The sequence below is a fragment of the Anser anser genome (genome assembly GCF_964211835.1).
Source record: "Anser anser genome assembly, contig: HAP1_SCAFFOLD_32, whole genome shotgun sequence".
In the NCBI taxonomy this organism is placed as follows: Eukaryota; Metazoa; Chordata; class Aves; order Anseriformes; family Anatidae; genus Anser; species Anser anser.
The window spans coordinates 4,209,301-4,231,472 of NW_028154148.1; the positions used below are offsets into that span (position 1 = coordinate 4,209,301).

Genomic DNA, 22,172 nt, shown 5'->3' on the forward strand with positions numbered 1-22,172 from the left:
GACTGTGTATAAACTCTCACGTATAAATGCCAGGATCCGGATCCTCACTCACTATTCAGGTCAAGGGCTGGGCTGAAGGTTTGGGCTTTAATTTGGTTACATGCCTACATTGCTGTTTCCTGGCAGGTCATGGGAAGGAGATTGGCTGGCTTGGGGGAGCTTATGTACATGTGGCTTTTAGGCTGCAGCCAAAGTGTTCCTCTAGATCTGGAAGTCTGAAGAGGGTTGCAGTCTCCAAGCTCAGATACAACCACAGTTTAGTCTGGCGCAACTGATTTTTGTGTCCCTTGCCCTAGCTGTTCCTTCACCTCCTCTTCAGAGACAAGGACACGCGTCTCTTTCGTGCTCCTTCATTAGGAAACAAACCAGGAGAGATTAAAGCCTCTTTCTTCAAGTCAGTAAGATACTGGGCTCCAAAGATGGTGAAGGGCCTAGAGGGGAAGACGTATGAGGAGCGGCTGAGGTCACTTGGCCTTGTCAGCCTGGAGAAGAGGAGGCTGAGGGGAGACCTCATCGCAGTCTACAGCTTCCTCACGGTGGGGAGTGGAGGGGCAGGCGCCGATCTATTCTCTTTAGTCACCAGTGATAGGACCCACGGGAATGGTGTCAAGCTGAGGCAGGGGAGGTTTAGGCTACACATCAGGAAGAGGCTCTTCACCGAGAGGATGGTCACCCACTGGATCAGGCTCCCCAGGGAACTAGTTACTGCACCAAGCCTCTCAGAGTTTAAGAAAAATTTCAACTGTGCACTTAGTCCCATGGTCTGAATTTTGGGGTAGACCTGTGTGGTGCCAGGAGCTGGACTTGATGATCCTTATGCATCCCTTCCAACTCAGGATATTCTATGATTCTGTGATTATTTTTTTTCTGACTTATTCCCATTTTAACAGCACAGATGCAGCTAACTGCTTCTGGAAGACAACTGAAATAGCTTCTTCAGTGCGTGCTTGAGCTCCTGGTTCCTTATGCTGTAGATGAGGGGGTTCACTGCTGGAGGTACCACTGAGTACAGAAATGACACCACCAGGTCCAGGTGTGCGGAGTAGAGGGAGGGGGGCTTCAGGTGGACAAATGTGGCAGTGCTGATAGACAGGGAGACCAAGGCCAGGTGGGGGAGGCACGTGGAAAAGGCTTTGTGCCGGCCCTGCTCAGAGGGCATCCTCAGAACCGCCCTGAAGATCTGCACATAGGACACCACAATGAAAACAAAGCAAACAACACCTAAACAGAAGCTAAATGCAATGAACCCAACTTCCCTGAAGTAGTCTGAGTCTGAGCAGGAGAGCTTGAGGATCTGGGGGACTTCACAGAAGAACTGGTCCAAGGCATTACCATGGCACAGAGGTAGTGAAAATATATTAGCAGTGTGCAGCACAGCGTGCAGAAAGCCACTGCCCCAGGCAGCTGCTGCCATCTGGGCACAAGCTCTGCTGCCCAGGAGGCTCCCGTAGTGCAGGGGCTTGCAGATGGCAACGTAGCGGTCGTAGGCCATGATGGTGAGAACATAAAATTCTGCTCCAATCAAGAAGACAAACAGAAAGACCTGTGCAGCACAGCCTTGATAGGAGATGGCCCTGGAGTCCCAGAGGGCATTGGCCATGGCTTTGGGGAGAGTGGTGGAGATGGATCCCAGGTCAAGGAGGGCGAGGTTGAGGAGGAAGAAGTACATGGGGGTGTGGAGGCGGTGGTCGCAGGCTACGGCGGTGAGGATGAGGCCGTTGCCCAGGAGGGCAGCCAGGTAGATGCCCAGGAAGAGCCCGAAGTGCAGGAGCTGCAGCTCCCGCTTGTCTGCGAATGCCAGCAGGAGGAACTCGGTGATGGAGCTGCTGTTGGACATCTGCTAATTCTGGTCATGAGGTCCTGTACAAGGAGAAGAAAGGCAGTGATAATGTACCACAGGCATATCAGAGGAAAACTCTTTCCATTTTCTCACTTAAAATCACCAAAAATTGCCCATTTCCAGGCAGATATTTTGAAGGTCTCTTTCATTGATTCTTCCTGAGAGTGTCTCTGGGAACAGGGGACTCATCTGTGGGCAATGCAAGAATCAGTCCTGCACTACAGCCAGAGGTAGTAGCATGGTAGTAACATGGTAGGAACATGGGGTAGTCTCAGATTCACTTTACTGCTGATATCAAAGAGATTTCTCCAGTTTTTCTCCCAGTTCACCCAACTGCAGAGCAGGGTGTGGAGATTTACTTATTTAATTATTTGTTTTCTATTTTTGGTTTTAGCTGCCCCACCACACCTGAGGAGTGATTCTAAGGCATAAATCCTGGGCGTTCTGCTGCACTCCAAGTAAAACCTTGTGGATCCTCAGAGGCAAAGAGACTGTCCCTTTAGTGCAGAGCGTCCCACAGAGACGACAGAAAGTCTGTCCATCAGTGCTGGTCTGAGCTGTGCTGACATCTCTTTGAGCTACAGGACAATTGCACTAAGGAGGTTCTCCTGAGAAGAACCTGGGTACTTCTGAGAGCAGAAGAAGCCAGGCTCCAAGCGCCTATCTCCAGACCCCTCACCCTGTCCCCGTACTCCCCTTCCCCCAAGCACCCCGAGGGCTCACTCCATGGGCAGGTGAAACCCCCATCCCCAGGCAGCCTGGGAACAAGAGCAGCAGCAGCACGGCCAGGTGGAGAAGCCAGCAGGAATGGCAGCGTGCTGCTGCCAGGGGAGGCAAGGCCAGGGAGGGACAGACGGACACTCAGCACACCCTCCTGTGCTGCAGCTCTGCCTGCAGAGGAGGCAGCTCCTGCTGGGGACAGCGGGGGCTTGAGGGCAGAGGCTGTGCTGGTGGCAGAGGAGAGCAGGGGGTGTCCCAGGGAAGGCGCCTGCCCTGCAGGGGCTGGCAGGGAGGTGCCTGAGCCCTCCCTCGCACAGCATTTCTGGCAGGAGCTCCCTCTCACCGCCTGCCCATGTCCCTGCTGCCTGCCCGCGTCCCTGCTGGGAGCTGGTTCTGTGTCCCCACGTCTCCTCCCTGTCCATGCTCACAGACCCATCCCACAAGCTGTGTGCTCAGATTCACTCAGATTCCCCTCCACTGCAGGAATCTGAAAGCACAGAGTCCAAAAACTCTCTTCCCTTCAGATAAACCAAGCCTCTCTCTTCCCTTCGAAATTTCCTCTTATAAATGCCATTCTCTACAGCTTCTTCTACACTTTGCTGGAGAAACAGAGAGACCCATCCCGACAGATGCTATCAGCCATCGGATGTGCCAGCTGTAGAAGATCCCTCTGGCAACCCGACCTGCATGGCCCTGCAGCCAGAGACTTCCCTTGTCAAGGGCTGTGCAGATTTCTCCTGCAGGCAGCTCTCAGCATCCTCCCACTGCCAACTGCCTCCAAGCCCTCTCTCCTTCTCTCCTCTCCCCGTGCCAGCTGCGGTCAGAGCCCCCAGCCCTGCTGCGCTGTGCACAGGAGCTGCTCCTGGGCACAGCTGTCTCTCTGCACCACGGCCCTCTTGCCACGAGCTCTCTCTGTCCCAGGAGCCCGGTCCAGCTCAGCACCAGACGCCCAGCCCAAGGCATTGGAATCCCCCCTCGGGGGGCTTTGCTGAGGAGCCCACGAACCTCAGGCACTGAGAGACAATTGAAGACATCTCTCAACAAGTCCAAGTCAGAGGCAAGTTTCCTGCAGTGTCCCCCTGAGGGCCAGCACTGACACAGCCTCCCTTGGAGCTCGTTAGAGCAGAGCATTGGAGGCAGTGAGGACAAGGAGACAAAGGCACTGTGAAGGTGACCCTGATGTGTAGGAAAACTACATGTGTGTCACCAAGCACAAGGGTCAGGCCTTGACCCCCAGCCCCTGGGAAGGGAGACCCTTTCCCTTCACACCTTGCTCAGGGCTCTTCCTGGGGCAGGAGGAGATGGGGATGTGCATGGCCAAGTGCAGGAGAATGGTACGAGCCCTGCCTGGTTCATGGGTGGGGGCGAGGAGACAATGAGGCCCTGGTGCTTTACCGATAAGCTGTCTCCTCCTAGGCCTCAGTGGCAGAGACAACAGCCAGAGCCATGGAAACAAAGCCCTGGGTCCTGTTGGGACTTTTAGCCTTGCCTATGTCCTTGCTCCTCTGAAGACCAGAGTATCTTAGTGTCTCCCAGACCTTCACCTCTTTCCCTGCTGGCTGCAAGCCCTTGTCCGTGTGATGTCACACCGGGTCTTAGCTGAGTAGCTCATATGAGATCCCTCGTGGTGCCCAGGCCCTCCTCCTCCTGGGCACTGCTCACTCAGCAGGGTCCCAGTCTGCCCTGATGCGTGGGGTTCGTCTTACTCTGGTGCAGGTCTAGGCTCTTCTCCTGTCAAATGTCAACAGGTTTCTGCAGGAGAAATCCTGGGATTTCTCAAGGTTCTTCCTGACTGATGCTCCATTCATTTAGCTGTTAATACCTGCAGGCAGATAGCTCACCCTGACTGTGCTGTCTGTTACAAGATAACTGCATCAACAATTGCAGGACAATTTGGACAATACAGGATTTAGTGGAATAAAACTGCAGCACAGTATCACAGAACGATAAGGCATGGAAGTCCACTGGATTCTACCTTTTCTCTGCTTCCTTCTCTTGCATGCTGCCATTTCGTTTGGAACCACATTCTAAATGTTGTGAGGCTGTGCAGGGACAAAATTAAACGGTCAAAAGACCAACTGGAGCCCAACCTATCTATTAAGGATAATAAAAAAAATAATTATTTTTTTTAATTCTTTAAAAAAAAAAAAAGAGGATTAATGAAAATCTTCATCCTCTACTGGTTGTGGGGGGAAACACAGGTAAAGGTAATGAGGAAAATGCTGAGGTTTTTATTGCTTCCTTTGCCTCATTCTCCAGCAGCAAGAACAGTGGTTCCCCTGGTACTCAGACTCCTGAACTGGTAGATAGGGACAGCGAGTGGCATGAAGCCCTCATAATCCATGAGGAAAAGTTTTGAGACCTGCTACTCCACTTAGATGTACGCAAGTCTATGGGGCCAGGTGGGATCCACGTGTTGGTACTGAGGGAGCTGGCAGAAGTGCTCACCAGGCCACTTTCCATCATTTATCAGCAGTCCTGGCTATCAGGCAAGGTCCCAGCTGACTGGCGACTAGAAAATGTGACGGCCATCTACAAGAAGGGGCAGAAGGAGGATCTGGGGAACTACAGACCTGTCAGTCTGACCTCGGTGCTGGCGAAGCTCATGGAGATGATTATCTTGAGTAGCATCACATAACACTTACAGAACCACCAGGTGATCAGACCCAGTCAGAACGAGTTTACCAAAGCCAGGTCCTCCTTGGCAAATCTGATCTCCTTCTAAGACAAGGCGATGTGCTCAGTGGAGAAGAGAAAGGCTGTGGATGTGGTCTACCTAGACCTCAGTAAGGTTTTTGAAACTGTTTCTCCCAGCATTCTCCTGGGGAAACTGGCTGCTCAAGGCCAGGAGGGATGTATGCTTTCTTGGGTTAAAAATTGGCTGTATCTTCTTTTTCAATAATTTCATCAGTGATCTGGATGAAGGGATCGAGTGCACCCTCAGTAAGTTGGCAGACGACACCAAGTTAGATGCAAGTGCAGATCGACTCAAGGGTGGGAGGGCTCTGCAGAGGGATCTGGATAGGCTGCACCCATGGGCTGAGGCCGACTGCATGAAATTCAACAAGGCCAAGTGCTGGGTCCTGTACTTGGGGCACAACAGCCCAACATAATGCTGGGGGAAGGGTGTCTGGACAGCTGCCCAGGGGAAAAGGATCAGGGGATATTGGTGGATAGTCGGCTGAATAGGAGCCAGCAGGGTGCTCAGGTGGTCAAGAAGTCCAACAGCATCCGGGCTTGTACCAGGAATACTGTGGCCAGCAGGAATAGGGAAGTGATTGTGCCTCTGTACTCGGCCCTGGTGAGGTCACACCTTGAGTACTGCATTCAGCTCTGGGGCCCCCAGCACAAGAAGGACATGGATCTATTAGAATGAGTCCAAAGGAGGGCCACGAGGATGATCAAGGGGCTGGAGCACCTCTCCTATGAAGACAGGCTGAGGGAGTTGGGGTTGTTCAGCCTGGAGAAGAGAAGGCTCCGGGGAGACCTTACAGCGGCCTTCCAGTACCTAAAGGGGCCTACAGGAAAGCTGGGGAGGGACTCTTCATTAAAGAGAGCAGTGATAGGACTAGGGGTAATGGTTTAAACTGAAAGAGGGTAGATTCAGATTAGACATTAGAAAGAGGTTCTTTACTCAGAGGGTGAGAGGAACAGGCTGCCCAGAGAAGTTGTGGATGCCCCATCCCTGGAGGTGTTCAAGGCCAGTTTGGATGGGGCCTTCAGCAACCTGGTCTAGTGGAAGGTGTCTCTGTTCATGGCAGGGGAGTTGGAATGATGTGATTTTTAAGGTCCTTTCATACCCAAACTGTTCTGTAATTCTGTAAATATGAAACACAGCACCATACCAGCTACTAGGAAGAAAAATGTACTCTTTTGCAGCAAAAACTAGGACAATATTCACCGCTTATTCCATACCATGTCTGTCATGCTCAGGTCCAACACTTTCCAACTAATCACCACCACCCGTCTTTTCTTTCTTTTGATATGCTCACAAAAAGATCATCTCGTTAGCCTATTTGTATCTATAATAATAATAATAATAATATATTCTATTATTATTATGTTGTTTTTATTATTGTTGTTATTATTTCCTTTGTGTCCTATTAATCTGCTTTTATATCAACCCATAAATTTTTTTTTCTTTTTTCCTTTCCTCCCAGTTCTCTCCTCCATCCCAGTGGATGAATAGCTTTGTAGTGCTGAGCTGCCTGCCGGGTCAAACCACAGCAAGTCTTCTTGGTGCCTAGCGTGGAGCACAAAGGTTGAGATGACAGATCTGACCAGAGCGTTTTAAAAGTAAGTTGTTCTAAGCATTAGAACAGTTTAGCAGTTGCTGATCACAATGTCGACCTTTTTGATCTGGGGTCTGTTGTGCTTGTTTTCAGAATTGTGTTGTATAGCACATTGCTAACTGTCTGTCTTCCATGTCATGCTGTTCATCAATTCTGGGGACAGGTTTAAGGTTAATCTTTTGCTGTATTGGATAACACTGACTTCTGATAGGATAACATTATTGCCCCCTCTGTACCTCGGGAACCATCTCTTCATCTCTTAGAAACTCTTAGTAGTTACACTCTTTTACACTTTTTGCCTTTTCTCCTCAGGGAGTAAATCTATGCGGGGTGGGGCAGGAGGTGGGGGGGTGGAACTGGTATGGACAGTGGGGGAGGCCTTTCCCCACTTCTTCACTCTCCTTTTCTCCTTCACCTCCCCCTTCTCCTCCAGGCTAATTACAATAGCTCTTCAAAGCTTTGAATATCCTTGGGATGGTCAAACCAGCATGTTCCTATTGTTACATTTCCTGCATGTGTTCCATCTTTTGTTTATGTTTAAGCAACTACTTAAACATGCCATCCAGAGATCTGTCCAGAGGCAGGAGAGTGAGGAGTGGCAGGGACTGTGGGAGGATCTGGGCAGGCACCTAGAGCAGGGGGCACCTCCAAAGCTTTGGAACGTCATCCCTGAGCAAGTGCAGAATCCTAAAAAACTGTGAAATGCTTGAAAAAGTGGTGTTATCACCCTGGCATTTCCAAAGAGACACATACCACTGCAGTGTGCTGGGTCTCGGCCTATGCCTACAGAGACACAATCAATGCCACTCCAACCTCTGTGACAAGCCCTGCAGCCACTCCAACCCCTCTGACAGACCCTGCAGCCACTACAGCATCTGCAAAATGCCCTGCAGCAACTCCAGCTCCTTTTATAGGCCCTTTGTCTTGGCCAGAGAAGCAACCTGTGACTGTATCAGTTGCTCCTATATGCAAGAAAAAACAATGGATATGAAAGTCATTTTTTTTAGAGAGAAAATAAAATCCTACCTAGACAAGAAAGGAGGAGAAAGAAGATGAGGCAGGCTTCAAAAAGCTGGACCATCATGTGAGTAGGAGGACGAAGAGGAAGAGGTCCTAAGAGCATCAGTAATCACGCGATCCCTATCCCTGTGCTGTTCTGGTGCTGGGAGAAACGGGGCCCCTCCCTGGACTCAGAGGGCAGGAAAGGAGAGATGGTGGGTACACACGATGTGTCACCCTGTGGTTTCACCTGTGTGACCATGGAGAGGACGTGAGAAAGTGGGATGGAAAATCTGCCTCAACCCTAGAGGCACGGGTATGTGAGTGGCAAGGAACAACAATCCCTAAAAGGGGTTCTTAGAGAACTGCTGCTCCACTTTCCAGCGGGCAGTCCTGCAGACACAGTAAGGAATACTATGAGCAGGACGAGAGGGGCCCTGCCTCCAGCCAGGGGGAGGAAGGGGACAATCGGCTGTATTGGGCTGTGTGGATTCGATGGCCTTGCACATCAGGCCCCCAGAAGTCTCAGGCTCCAGTGGACACCACTGCACAGCGTACCCTAGTGCCATCAAGCTGTGGAGGGGTGAACCCATTTGTATGTCTGGAGTGACAGGGGGATCCCAACACTGACCTGTGCTGGAGGCTGAAGTGAGTCTAAGTGGGAAGGAGTGGCAAAAGCACCCCACTGGGACTGGCCCCGGACTCTGTGCATCCTTGGAAGAGACTGCTTCAGGAGAGGAGAGATATTTCAAGGACCCAAAAGGGTATGGGTGGGCTTTTGGCACAGCTGCCTTGGATGCGGAGGACATGATGCTGTTGTCTGCCTTGCCTTGGTCTCTCACAGGACCCTTCTGTTGTGGGGTTGATGAGGGCTGAAGGACAGCTGGTGCCAATCACTGCCACAGCCGTGCACCTCAGTCAGTAGAGCACCAAGGGAGTCCGCTGGCAGAGGATTGTCGTGGCTTGAAGGAAGTCATGCAGTGCTGATTGCTGCCATGCTGGACACGGTAGAGCTTCCATGCACACTGGGATCAAAGGCACCCAAGCGTTTTGCCACAACTGATATCCCTAATGCATTTTTCTCCATGCATTTGCCAGCAGACTGAAGGCCACAGCTTGCTTTCAACCTGGCATCGACTGCCCCAGGGCAGGAAACTCAGCCCTACCATTTGCCATGGACTGATCCAGACTGGCCTGGAAGAGGAGGAAGCTCCTGAACACCTGCAGTACATCGATGGCATCGTTGTGTGGGGTGACACAGCAGAGGAAGTGTTTGAGAAAGGGAAGAAAATACTCCAAATTCCTCTGAAAGCTGATTTCACACTAAAAGAACTGAAGGTGAAGGGACGTGCACAAGAGATCCTGATGCAGGCTGGCCAGGGTGCAGCGGACCAATGCTCAGGGACAGGTTGAGCATCAGTGAGGGGCTTCTCAGCAATTGCGTGGTGCATCACTTGCTTTGTACATATTATTGTCATTATTTTTATTGTTATTATTGTTATTATTACTGTTTTAACTCCTTTTTCTGTCTTTTCAAATTTTCAATCATTCATTATTGTTTGGGCCCTTGTGCTTAGTGAAACACATCCAGTTTTCCTACACATCAGGGTCACTTTCACAGTGCCTTTGTCTCCTTGTCCTCACTGCCTCCAATGCTCTGCTCTAACGAGCTCCAAGGGAGGCTGTGTCAGTGCTGGCCCTCAGGGGGACACTGCAGGAAACTTGCCTCTGACTTGGACTTGTTGAGAGATGTCTTCAATTGTCTCTCAGTGCCTGAGGTTCGTGGGCTCCTCCCCAAAGCCCCCCGAGGGGGGATTGCAATGCCTTGGGCTGGGCGTCTGGTGCTGAGCTGGGCCGGGCTCGTGGGACAGAGAGAGCTCGTGGCAAGAGGGCCGTGGTGCAGAGAGACAGCTGTGCCCAGGAGCAGCTCCTGTGCACAGCGCAGCAGGGCTGGGGGCTCTGACCACAGCTGGCACGGGGAGAGGAGAGAAGGAGAGAGGGCTTGGAGGCAGTGAGGAGCGCAGCAACAGAGGGCAGCGTGTGGCGGGACAGATCTGCAGGCACCGTGAGTCTCTGACAGCAGGGCCATGCAGGTGGGGTTGCCAGAGGGGTCTTCTACAGCTGGCACATCCGATGCCTGATAGCCGCTGTCAGGATGTCTGTTACTCCAGCGAGGAGTAGAAGATGCTTTAGTGAATGTCATTTATAAGGGGGCATTTGAAGGGGAAGACTGAGGATTGGTTAATATGAGATTTTTGGATTCTGTGCTTTCAGATTCCTGTTGTGGAGGGGAATCTGAGTGAATCTTTGCACATAGACTGTGGGATGGGTATGTGAGCATGTACAGGGAGGAGATGTGGGGACACAGGACCAGCTCCCAGCAGGGACACGGGCAGGCAGCAGGGACATGGACAGGTGGTGAGAGGGAGCTGCTGCCAGTAATGCTGTGCGAGGGAGGGCTCAGGCACCTCCCTGGAACAATCGTTGCTCTCCTCTCCCACCAGCACAGGGCAGCTGAGATCAGAACTGATGGACAGACCGGCTGTGCTCTCTGAAGTACACTCGGCACCAGAGAAATAGTATCTGTAACTCTGAGGATCCACAAGGTTTCACTTGAAGTGCAGCAGGAATGACAATATAGAAAAAAGAAACTGCCACAGCCCTTCTCTGCCCTTAGGGGACTTGGCAGCAAAAATTCGTTCATGTCAAGAGTTAAGTTAATCTGAGAATACTCCATGTTCCTCTTTACTTCTTTCTATAGGTAAGGACTGTTAACTACACTGCCCACAGCAGAGTCCTCTGCTCCTAGGGACAGCCTCAGGCAGCACCAGTCAGAGCTCATGAAAGGGACCTGCCTAACGTCTGCTTAATAGGCTGAAATTGAACCACATATTATCAGAAAATTCTGTTGTATTTTCTTACTGAGTTTTCCCTCCTTGGTCAGCACCCCATGCCCAGAACCAGCAAATGCCCAACAGCAGCTCTGTGAGCGAGTTCCTCCTGCTGGCATTCGCAGACACGCGGGAGCTGCAGCTCCTGCACTTCGGGCTCTTCCTGGGCATCTACCTGGCTGCCCTCCTGGGCAACGGCCTCATCCTCACCACCGTAGCCTGCGACCACCGCCTCCACACCTCGATGTACTTCTTCCTCCTCAACCTCGACCTCCTCGACCTGGGCTGCATCTCCACCACTCTGCCCAAAGCCATGGCCAATGCCCTCTGGGACACCAGGGTCATCTCCTATCAAGGGTGTGCCACACAGGTCTTCTTTTCTGTCTACTTGGTTGTAGCAGAGTTTTCCCTTCTCACCCTCATGTCCTATGACCGCTAAGTGTCCATTTGCAAGCCCCTGCACTACGGGAGCCTCGTGGGCAGCAGAGCTTGTGCCCAGATGGCAGCAGCTGCCTGGGGCAGTGGCTTTCTCTATTCTGTTCTGCACACGGCCAGTACATTTTCATTGGCCCTCTGCCAAGGCAATGCTGTGGACCAGTTCTTCTGTGAGATCCCCCAGATCCTCAAGCTCTCCTGCTCAGACGCCAACCTCAGGGAAGTTGGGGCACTTGTGTTTAGCGTTTGTTTAGTCTTTGGTTGTTTTGTCTTCATTGTGCTGTCCTATGTGCAGATCTTCAGAGCGGTGCTGAGGATGCCCTCTGAGCAGGGTCGGCACAAAGCCTTCTCCACGTGCCTCTCTCACCTGGCTGTGGTCTCCCTGTTTGTCAGCACTGCCATGGTTGCCTACCTGAAGACCCCCTCTGTCTCCTCACCATCCCTGGACCTGGTGGTGGCAGTTTTATATGTGGTGGTACCTCCTGCAGTGAACCCCCTCATCTACAGCATGAAGAACCAGGACCTGAAAGCCATACTGAAGAAACTGATTCTAGTGGTAATATTTACTTAGCAATGATTCGGCTATCTCACTTTTCTAGTTTTATTCAAGTTAATTTCAGGCAATCTTTGACCTTGATGTGTAGTATTGTTTGTAATTCTGTTTGCAGATAAATGTTTGTTTTCATTCCTCTTTTCCAGATGACCAACCCTCTGTTTGACAGAGAGGTATTCTGTAAACGTGTTTATTCCTAAATGACACCTGGCCTCTGTTGTGGCATCTCGGTACTAAAAGTGAAGTTGCTCAGTGCTCAGGGCTCCTCTTCCCAAACTGGAGTGCAGAAGACGCTCAGGGAATGCCAGGCTCAAGGCCTCACTCTTGTGCTTGGGTGCCACCTGGACACAGGGGCAGGAGGCCACGGGGTGGGGGGGTGAGGGAGTCAGGTCTGGACTGAGTCGTCACTGGTGGATTCCCAGTGTCCCTGGAGGCCCTGACCGGTCAAGAAGCAGCTTCCTGGGATTGAAACGTGACAGGGCTGGTGGCATCAGGGAGGTATTGGGAGCCACCAGGATACCCTAAGGGTTCTCCTGGGATGCCGTGTGCCTTGTGTTGGGTGGGCAGCGAGTGGGTCTTCACAGTAAAGCTAAGCCAACGGATGCACGGGCTGATGGGAGCTCTGCAATGCCAGGACACACAGCAAGGCCACAGCACAAAGGTCTCAGAGGCCTTCAGTGACCAAGCGGAAAGGGCCAAGACTGGGTGACAAGGCGACGGCAGGGGGGTGGGGAGAGGTGGGCAGGGGCTGGGCTGGGCTGGGCAGTGCCCGGCAGAGGGCACCAGCAGCGTCAGGGAGCGGTGGCAGCACGCAGGGGAGGGCTCCCAGCAGGGCTTGGTGCTGCAGAGCCAGGGCTGGGGAAGGGAGCCCAGAGCTGCAGGGGCAGGGGACACGAGGCCGCTCGGGGCCCTTGCTGGCCTGGGCAGAGCAGGAAGGGGGCCCAGGGCATTCGTCCCCTCACCGCAGCCTGCCACGACCTGCATGGCGCTCACGGAGCGTCCAGGGCCAGGCTCTGCCCCGTGGTGTGCAGGGAGAGGGCAAAGCCTCTCTGAAGAAGAGGCTGAAACTGAAAAAGGTCCCTCCGCTGCCCCATGGTGTGACAGGGCCAGGGTGGGACAGGTTACCTTTATTTGATGTAGTTCTTGTATAATTTGCATTGGTGATGGCACAAAAAGACAGTTCCTTCACCAGTGATGTACATCCTTCGTCATGTTAGGACACCACTCAGCGTCCTTCACTCTGCTTTATCTCACGGATGAACGGGATTAGGTCTCCTTGATTACTCTGAGGCACAATGCAATGCTTTTTGCCTTCTGGCACTCCAGCACAATATGTGTGACTTTCCCTTACTCTGCGCATTGACCTGACAGGTCATTTCACATTTTTCACTTTGCCTAGTTAGAAGGGGATGATTCCCCAAAGTGGGGCAAGCTGATGGGTTCTGCCTCAGCCATTTGAAGTGTCCTGCTCTTGAGTCTTTCAGCCTCAGTTTTTCACACATGACCCAGGATGGTAAATGGATGTTTAGTTGTCTCCTAGGAAGGAGGGAGAGTGTCTTGGGATCCCAACGGCCATTTCAAATTTAGGTCTATCCCAAGAAACGGCTGAAGAACGAATTTGCTTTGAAGGGGTTTCCTGTGCTGGGCTGGGCTGCAGTTTCACGGAGAAAGAGCACTGCTGGCAGTGGAGGTGCCCGGGAAACATCACCTGTCCCCACCTTATCCACCAACGGGCTCTGGTCTCCTACAGGTCCTTTCAGACAGCTTCCATTCCAGGGAATTACTCTAAATGCACCAGAGCCTCTGGAGGCCTAATGATTTCATTGAAAGCAGAACCAGGAAATGGGATTTCAAGGAAATATTTCAAATGTGAGTAAACTACTCTGAAGACCTTGGCACTGGTTGCTTATGGTCAGACAGCAAAGCTCTGCCTCAGTACCCAGTATTTTCTTCAGGACTTAAGTCATAAAGCAACTACTCATTACCTCAAATGATTCAATCCCTTCTGTAAAATGTCACACAGTGTAGTTTCTCTCACGACGAAATAGGCATTTTCAGGATGAAATCACAGAAAAAGAAAAACTGGTGTTCACCTGTACTTGCATTGTCATCGCTTTGTCTATCATGGTGTGCTCCCTCATCTTCCAGGTACATCCACCTGTCTTGATTAAGCAGTCCATGTGAATGTCCCCTTTCCAGCTGCCTGTCTGGACCTATGCACTTCCCATGGTTCTCCTGGCTTGCCCTCCCCTTCCTCCTGGATCACTCAGACCGCCCTCACCAACCCAGGTGCTGCTTTGAGCTTCAGGGAGTTGAAGCTTGCCCATCTACCTGCAGTCTGTCTAACTGTGTCCTTAAAAAGCTCATCATCATTTATCATGGAATTAACATCAAATGGATTAATTCTAATCTTAACACTTATAATTTCCGATCTATCAGTATAAAAGACTTCTTGTCCAGTCATTCTTTTGGGAACATAAACCTCACAGGAGGCATACAGGATGAGGAGCTTGCTTTGCTTGTGGGAACTTGCTGCATGTTTTCCTGTTGTTTGTTTTGAAATAAGGAGAAACCCTTCTGCGCCTGTGTGCATCCAGGTCTCTAAGGCAAGCAGGAGGGAGCTGGTGCAAAGGAGCTGTAACATCCAGCTGCAGACTTCTGTGCCAACGTCTGGTGGAAGGAAAAGTGATGCAAGCACCAAAGAAAGAAATGTCAGGGCTGGGGTGCTGAGGAGCAAGGTTCTCCATGCAGTGTCAGAGCTCAAGAGTCTGCTTTTCCTCCCTGTGCAGGTCTCCAAAGGAGACACCCTGGATCAATATCAGTTGGAGAATAATGCTCCAAACTGAAATTCAACTAAACGCATCCTTTAAGATGAGTAAAAGATTTTTTTCAGGTGCTTCTTGAAATCTTCCTCCTTAACTACACCATGAAAGCTCTCCAATTAGCTGCACAAGTCTTGAAGACTTGAAGAAAATTATGGGAGAGATATGTCTGCTTAGGACATTCTGCATTTTAATGAGCTCCATGGTGTATTTTGGTGCTCAGTCTATGAAGCTCAGGTACTGAGAGGAGAATGATGCAACTGCTTGAGAAGGTAAAGTCAGGAGGAAAAGTTGAAGTGACTTGGAGTATTAATGGGCCCCACTGAGGGCTGTTACTAACAAAGCCTACTCACGGACTTCTTAGGGCAGATAATTAGAGGCCATGATTCCAGAGAGGCAAAGCGCTGTGCTGAGAAAAGTCTTGGTTGGTTTTGGTGAAGCAGAAGGGCCAAGGCCTGACCCCAGCCACTGGGAGGGGAGATCCTGCACTCCCACGTCTGGCTCAGGGCTCTTGTTGGGGTCTGTATGATGTGGTGGGCAGTGTGATGCCATGAGAAGAACTTCATTAGGACACCTCCCCACCCCTGCACAGGGTATCAAGGAAGCAGTGAGGCCCCATTACAATGACTATATCTCGTCTCCTCAGTAGCTCTAGCAAAACGGGACAAAAACGTCAGGGCTGTTGGGGCCTTCCATTCTTGCCAGCACCCTCTGCCTTCTCCTCTGCAGGCTTTCCTTTGCCCAATTTCCTTGAAGCTTGCAGACACCCATCTCTGTCCACCACCTTGCCCTCATCCAGGACTTTCCATCATCTCGCCCATGTCTCATCAACCCTCACCAGCTGTTCCTTGAAACACAAAGCTAGGGTCTGATTTTTGAGTAACCTCTGGGACCACAACACTACCCTTTGAGGGACATTTCTTCCTCCTTGTGGCCAGTGCCAACATTCCAAGTTGCACTTTGTGGTAGTTTTTCTCTCTTGCTCTTTCCTACTACCAAAGAAAGCTCCATCAGGGTGGAAACCACTCCTGAAGCAGGCATCCCAACCCATCAGGCTCCTTGCGGCCTGTCAGCCAAGCAGACAGAAGTCACCTCACCAGCATCTCCCAAGGCCTGGGCCTGCTACTGGCCTTGCAGCTTCTTGGCTAGACACAGCCAAGCCTTGGGCTTCCTGCTGTCAAGGCATGGCCTCAAGCAGAAGGGACAGGACAACCCCTCTGCGGGCCTTCTTTCTGTCTGGGTCCTCCTGGGGATGGAGGCAGAGGGGATCCCACAGGCAGCATGCCAAGCAGGGGCCTTCTGCTGGCCTAGCAGGGCCACTGGCAGGTGTCAGCCCCAAAGTGCACATCCCAGGGAGAAGCCAAGGGTGACCTGCCACCTCCAGACACAAGGGACCTCACAGTCCCTTTGCGTGACACGTTCCTGCTGCTGCCCTATCAGCTGCAGAGACAGAAGTGACCTCCCAGTCACTGCCCCAGTCCTATTCCTCCTGCTGGGGCAGGAGATCCTGAGGCAGATTTGACCTAGGGAAAATGTAGCTGACCTACAGAGCCCCCTCGGTACCTGTTTTTCACTTTCTGGGTTAGAGATTAAGCAAAGTTTTAATGGGAGTGTTTGGTGTTCTGCTTGTGGTGTCAGGTCTGTGGTTAAGGTATGGACAAGATCTGTGGTTTAGGTTTTTGTTTAGGTCTGCCACTAAGTGTAGGGTTAAATAGAGCATTTTAATGGTATTGTTAAGGGAAGGCATTAGGGTTAGCAAGAGAGAAAATTGATTCCTTTCAGAGTGTTGTAGTAGGATTTATATTTAGGGATTAATTTTATTGGTTCAAGTGAGGTAAGGGCCATACATGACTGCTTTAAGTCAGTGTTATCATAGCATCTACATTACATGATCCCTCTTACCTGTATGAAATCATTAATTTCTGCTGGCCAAGCTCTTCTTCCCACCCCAAAATCTCACATCTCTCTTGTCCAGGCTGCTCCTGACGTCCTCATATCTTATTGGGATCAGCTTTCTGATGACATTCTTGATCCCAGAGTATCTGTCTAACTTCTGCTGGCTACTCCATTCCTGAGATAGAAGTGGCATTGTAATCAGGAGGGAAAAAGACACAAAGGTCTTTAGGATCATCCTGAACAATGGGCCCATCAGCTCTGCACCTCCACAAAACTGCGTTTCCTACCTACAAGTTTCCAGAATGGCTTCTCTGGTGCAGGGTTCCTTTTTCCAGGCCCTCATGCATGGATTTGTTTCGGATGTGCAGGGATGGGATAAGGAAAGCCAAGGCACGGATGGAACTGAGCTTAGCAAGTGAAGCAAAGAATAAAAGGAAGATTCTACAGATACATGGCTCAGAAAAGAAAGTCCAAGGAGCGTGTACCCCCTCTGATGGCTGAGAAGGGTGAACTGGTAATGACAGCCATGGAGAAGGCTGAGGGACTCAGCAACGTCTTCTCCTCAGTCTTCCCTGCCAGTCAGGCTTCCCAAGTCTTTCATTTCCCTGAACCCAGAGATGGAGGCTGGGGGGCCAAAGTCCCACCTGCTGGAAGTGAAGAGCAGGTTCGAGACCACCTGATGAAACTCAACACGTACAAGTCTATGGGGCATGATGATTTGCATCCCAGGGTCCTGAGGGAACTGGCTGATGTAGTTGTCAAGCCTCTCTCCACCCTATTTGAAGAGTCCTGGCAGTCGGGTGAAGTCCCTGGTGACTGGAAAAAGGGAAACATCACCCCCCTTTTGATTAAGGGTAGGAAGGAGGATCCAGGGAACTACAGAACAGTGAACCTCACCTCTGTGCCTGGCAAGATCATGGAAAAGATCCTCCTGGAATCAATGTCAAGGCACATGCAAGAGAAAGAGGTGATCAGAGACAGCCAGAATGGCTTCACCAAAGGGTAAATCGTGCCTGACCAATCTGGTACATCTACAATTCCATCTATTTGGAATTGTGTTGTCACAGTACACCATGACATTCCGGTCTCCAAATTCTAGAGATATGCATTTGATGGGTGGACCATTGAGTGGATAAGGAGTTGGCTTGAAGGTCACACCCACAGAGTGATGGTCAACGGCTCTATGCCCAAGTGGAGGCTGGTGATGAGTGGCATCCGTCAGGGTCTATCCTGAGCTAAGTACTTTTTAATATCTTTATCAATGACATGGACAGTGGGGTAGAGTGCACCCTCAGCAAGTGTGCAGATGACACCAAGCTGAGGGGTGTAGTGGATGCAACAGAGAAAGGGATGCCATCCAAAGGGTCCTGGACAAGCTTGAAATTTGGGCCCATGTTAACCTAAGGAGGGTCAACAAGTCCAAGTGCAAGGTGCTGCATGTGGGCTGGGGAAATCTCAGACATGGGGATAGGCAGGGAGAAGAACTCATTGAGAGCAGCCCTGCAGAGAAGGACTTGGGGATAGTGCTGGATGAAAAGTTTGAAATGAGCCAGCAGTGTGTGCTGGCAGCCCAGAAGGCCAAGTGCATCCATGGCTGCATCAAGAGAGGAGTGGCCAGCAGATAGAGGCAGGTGATTGTCCCCCTCTGCTCTGCCCTTGTGAAGACTCACCTGGAGTACTGTGTCAAGGTTTGGGGCCACCAGCACAAGAAAGATGTTGACCTCCTACAGCAAATCTAGAGGAGGGCTCCAAAGATGATCAGAGGGGTGGAGCACCTCACCTGTGAAGACAGGCTGAAGGAGTTAGGTTTGTTCAGCCTGGAGAAGAGAAGGCTCCAGGGAGACCTCCTTGCAGCTTTTCAAACCTTAAAGGGGTCTTTCAAAAACAATGGAGAAGGACTCTTTACTCGGGTAGACAATGACAGGAGGATGTGGGAATGGTCTTTTAGATTTAGACTAGACATTAGGAGGAAAATCTTCACTGTAAGGGTAGTGAGGTACTGGAACAGGTTGCCCAGAGAAGTTGTGGATGCCCCATCCCTGGAGGTGTTCAAGGCCAGGCTGGATGAGGCCTTGGCCAACCTGATCTAGTGGGTGGAATCTGGGGGGAGTTCAGTTAGATGATCTTTAAGGTCCCCTCCAACCCAAGCCATTCTACGATTCTATGATACTAGGATGAAAATTTACTCAATCCTAACCAAAACCAGGACACAAATAGACTAAGGGCAAGATACCTCTGTGTGTATATCAAAAGAGAGGATAGATGGTGATAGTTATTTAGAAAGTGTCAGACCTGAGTATGACATAGGAACAATGGTATGGAATGAGGGGTGGATATAGTCTGAGTTTTAGCTGGGATAGACTTAATTTTTCTTCCTAGGAGCTGGGGGTCAAAGTGCAGCACCTTGCACTTGGACTTGTTGACCCTCCTTATGTTAGCTGGGGATCAAGGCCTGGCCCTTTTCCTTGGTGAAACACATCCAGCTTTTCTACACATCAAGGTCACCTTCACATTGCCTTTGTCTCCTTGTCCTCACTGCCTCCAATGCTCTGCTCTAACGAGCTCCAAGGGAGGCTGTGTCAGTGCTGGCCCTCAGGGGGACACTGCAGGAAACTTGCCTTGACTTGGACGTCTTGAGAGATGTCTTCAATTGTCTCTCAGTGCCTGAGGCTCGTGGGCTCCTCAGCAAAGCCCCCCGAGGGGGGATTCCAATGCCTTGGGCTGGGCGTCTGGTGCTGAGCTGGGCCGGGCTCGTGGGACAGAGAGAGCTCGTGGCAAGAGGGCCGTGGTGCAGAGAGACAGCTGTGCCCAGGAGCAGCTCCTGTGCACAGCGCAGCAGGGCTGGGGGCTCTGACCGCAGGTGGCACGGGGACAGGAGAGAAGGAGAGAGGGCTTGGAGGCAGTTGGCAGTGGGAGGATGCTGAGAGCTGCCTGCAGGAGAAATCTGCACAGCCCTTGACAACGTACGTCTCTGGCTGCAGGGCCATGCAGCTGCACGTCCTGGAAGGGTCTCCTGCTGGGTCTTGTTCCTGGGAGGGCAGTGGGCAATGCAGTAGGCTTTGGGGGTCCTGCTGGATGGCACTGCGAGGTGAGGAAGTCTGGCAGAAGCCCCTTGGAGTGTCATAACCCAGCTGCCCCTGGTCAGCCAAGATTGGAGTGGCCAATCCTCCTCCAGATACTGCAGGGGATGCAGATGGGATATTGGAACAGGCCGGTTTGCAGATATTCATGTCAGTCTGTGGGGTGTTCTTCTGGGCTGGAGGCTGCTCTCCAGCAGGATGCAGCTCTCTCGTGGCATCCTTGTGTTATCCAGGTGCCCCAAGGAGAAGACACCTCCATGCTAAGGCCATGTCCGTGCTGCTGGATGGCTGTCTGTGGGCAGCTGGAGTGAGGCCTCTGCAGCCCTGGCAAAGAGGGAAAAGCTGAGATCCTGCTCATGCAAGACCAGGTGAGGATCCTGTCCAGCTGCACTTGGTCTGGGGCTTCTCTGTTCTCAGCTGTCGGTAGTTTCTTCTCAGGGGAACACCGAATAGATGGTTCTTCCTAAACATTACAGGCGTAGCTACCAGAAAATGAAGCAAATATATGTCCCTTGTTCTACACAGTCGTTGGATACTTTCCTTGAAGCAACACTGCAAATCTTCTGGTCTGACCAGTGGACTGAACTTGAGTTTCCCCCATGTTCCTGCCTCCCTCCTGCTGCACAGCAGGAAGGACTCCTCTGGAGCCCACAGCAGCCCCTGCTCCCAATGCCACTCTCAGCCAGCACGAACCGCAGCTCAAGGAGGAGAGCTGCAGAAAGGTTCTCCTGCAAAGAGAGAGGCTTGGGATGAGAGTGCTGTAAGGCTTGCAATAAGTTTTCCTCAGAGAAGTCTGTTTTAACATTTTTCTGCCTTCTCCTTTTCAACAGACAACTGCTCCCAAATTCAGGAAATGCCCAACAGCAGCTCTGTGAGCGAGTTCCTCCTGCTGGCATTCGCAGACACGCGGGAGCTGCAGCTCCTGCACTTCGGGCTCTTCCTGGGCATCTACCTGGCTGCCCTCCTGGGCAATGGCCTCATCCTCACCGCCGTAGCCTGCGACCACCGCCTCCACACCCCCATGGACTTCTTCCTCCTCAACCTCGCCCTCCTCGACCTGGGCTGCATCTCCACCACTCTGCCCAAAGCCATGGCCAATGCCCTCTGGCACACCAGGGCCATCTCCTATCAGGGATGTGCTGCACAGGTCTTTTTCTTTCTCTTCTTCATATCAGCAGAATATTATACTCTCACTGTCATGTCCTATGACCGCTACGTTGCCATCTGCAAGCCCCTGCACTACGGGAGCCTCGTGGGCAGCAGAGCTTGTGCCCAGATGGCAGCAGCTGCCTGGGGCAGTGGCTTTCTCAATGCTGTCCTGCACACGGCCACTACTTTTTCCCTGCCCCTCTGCCAAGGCAATGCTGTGGACCAGTTCTTCTGTGAAATCCCCCAGATCCTCAAGCTCTCCTGCTCAGGTTCAGACTACCTAAAGGAACTTAGACTTCTGGTGGTTAGTGCATGTTTAGCATTTGGCTGTTTTGTTTTCATTGTGGTGTCCTATATTCAGATATATAAGGCCGTGCAGAGGATGCCCTCTGAGCAGGGCCAGCACAAAGCCTTTTCCACGTGCCTCCCTCACCTGGCTGTGGTCTCTCTGTTTGTCAGCACTGCTGTGTTTGCCTGCCTGAAACCCCCCTCCATCTCTTCCCCATCCTTGGACCTGGTGGTGTCATTTCTGTACTCGGTGGTGCCTCCAGCACTGAACCCCCTCATCTACAGCATGAGGAACCAGGACCTCAAGGAGGCAGTGAGGAAACTCTTTGGACACATGCTTTTGTGAACCATTAATGTTCACTTGAGTTCCAGGTTTATTTCAGAAACAGGAAAATATTTTTTATTATTTGCCTTTATGAATATTTTCTCCAAGTTGTGGTTTTCGTTTAAATAAAGTTATTCTTAACATTCTGCCCGTTATATTTTCTAACTTACTTTAACCGAATTGTCTCATGTACTTATAAAACTGGGCTTCACATGTAGATAAATACAGTAAAGAAGCCAGGAGAAATTCATTGTTATCAGCTGCCGTCTCTTCCCATCTCCTGTGCAGCTGGGGGAGCAGCCCCAGCACGCAGGAGGGGCTCAGGGCCCAGAGCCCAGCTGCCACAGGGAGGAGCAGCCCCGCTGGCCCTCGCGGCTGCCCCTCACTGCCCGCTGGGCTCTGCCTCTCTGCTGCCTTCGGGTCGGGGCTGCTGCTTCCCTGGAGCCATGGCCATGGCCAGCAGCAGGACGTGGCCTTTCCACTGCTGCTCTCTTCTGGCTTCCACATTGTGCTTCTTGTATTTGGATAAGCCCTGAGATCTCATGTATGTTGGTGACAGTCCTGTTATCTCTACATTGGCATCTCTTCAATATCTCTGCACGCCTCTTGCAAACCTGGTTTCAGGAATACACCCCAGGAGCTGCTTCCTGAACAGACCTCTTGCTTTTCTGGGCCTCAGAATGAATCAGAACCCCAGAGTGACCAGTGAAGGACCAAGGGCTGCACTGGGAGCGTCCTTCTTTGCTGTCCATGGCTCAGAAAACAGTAACTGGCCTTGACTGGCCTGGTACTGTCCCAGTGGTACTGGGTCTGATGGCCAATGGCATCCTGGAGAGGAATCTGGAGCTGCTCTGTGCCTGGGCCAGGCCTCTTGTGCTGGGC

The 22,172-nt window shown here is 51.6% G+C and overlaps 2 protein-coding genes across 2 annotated transcripts; one reads left to right on the forward strand and one right to left on the reverse strand.

The window, feature by feature from the left end:
• Positions 1-901: 901 nt before the first annotated feature.
• On the reverse strand, positions 902-1,952 carry LOC310890573 (olfactory receptor 14C36-like; the record flags this gene model as incomplete). The annotated part of the gene is made up of 1 exon (XM_083852893.1): positions 902-1,952. Exon 1 carries the CDS (start codon positions 1,835-1,837, stop codon positions 902-904), a length of 936 nt encoding a protein of 311 aa, XP_083709019.1. The 5' UTR covers positions 1,838-1,952.
• Positions 1,953-20,303: 18,351 nt separating this feature from the next.
• Positions 20,304-21,909, forward strand: LOC310890610 (olfactory receptor 14J1-like). Its single transcript, XM_083852923.1, has one exon. It carries the CDS (start codon positions 20,382-20,384, stop codon positions 21,309-21,311), a length of 930 nt encoding a protein of 309 aa, XP_083709049.1. The 5' UTR covers positions 20,304-20,381; the 3' UTR covers positions 21,312-21,909.
• The last annotated feature ends 263 nt before the right edge of the window (positions 21,910-22,172 follow it).

Coding starts and splice junctions, on each gene's coding strand:
- LOC310890610 (XM_083852923.1), top strand. CDS start 20,382: ATGCCCAACAGCAGCTCTGTGAGCGAGTTCCTCCTGCTGGCATTCGCA.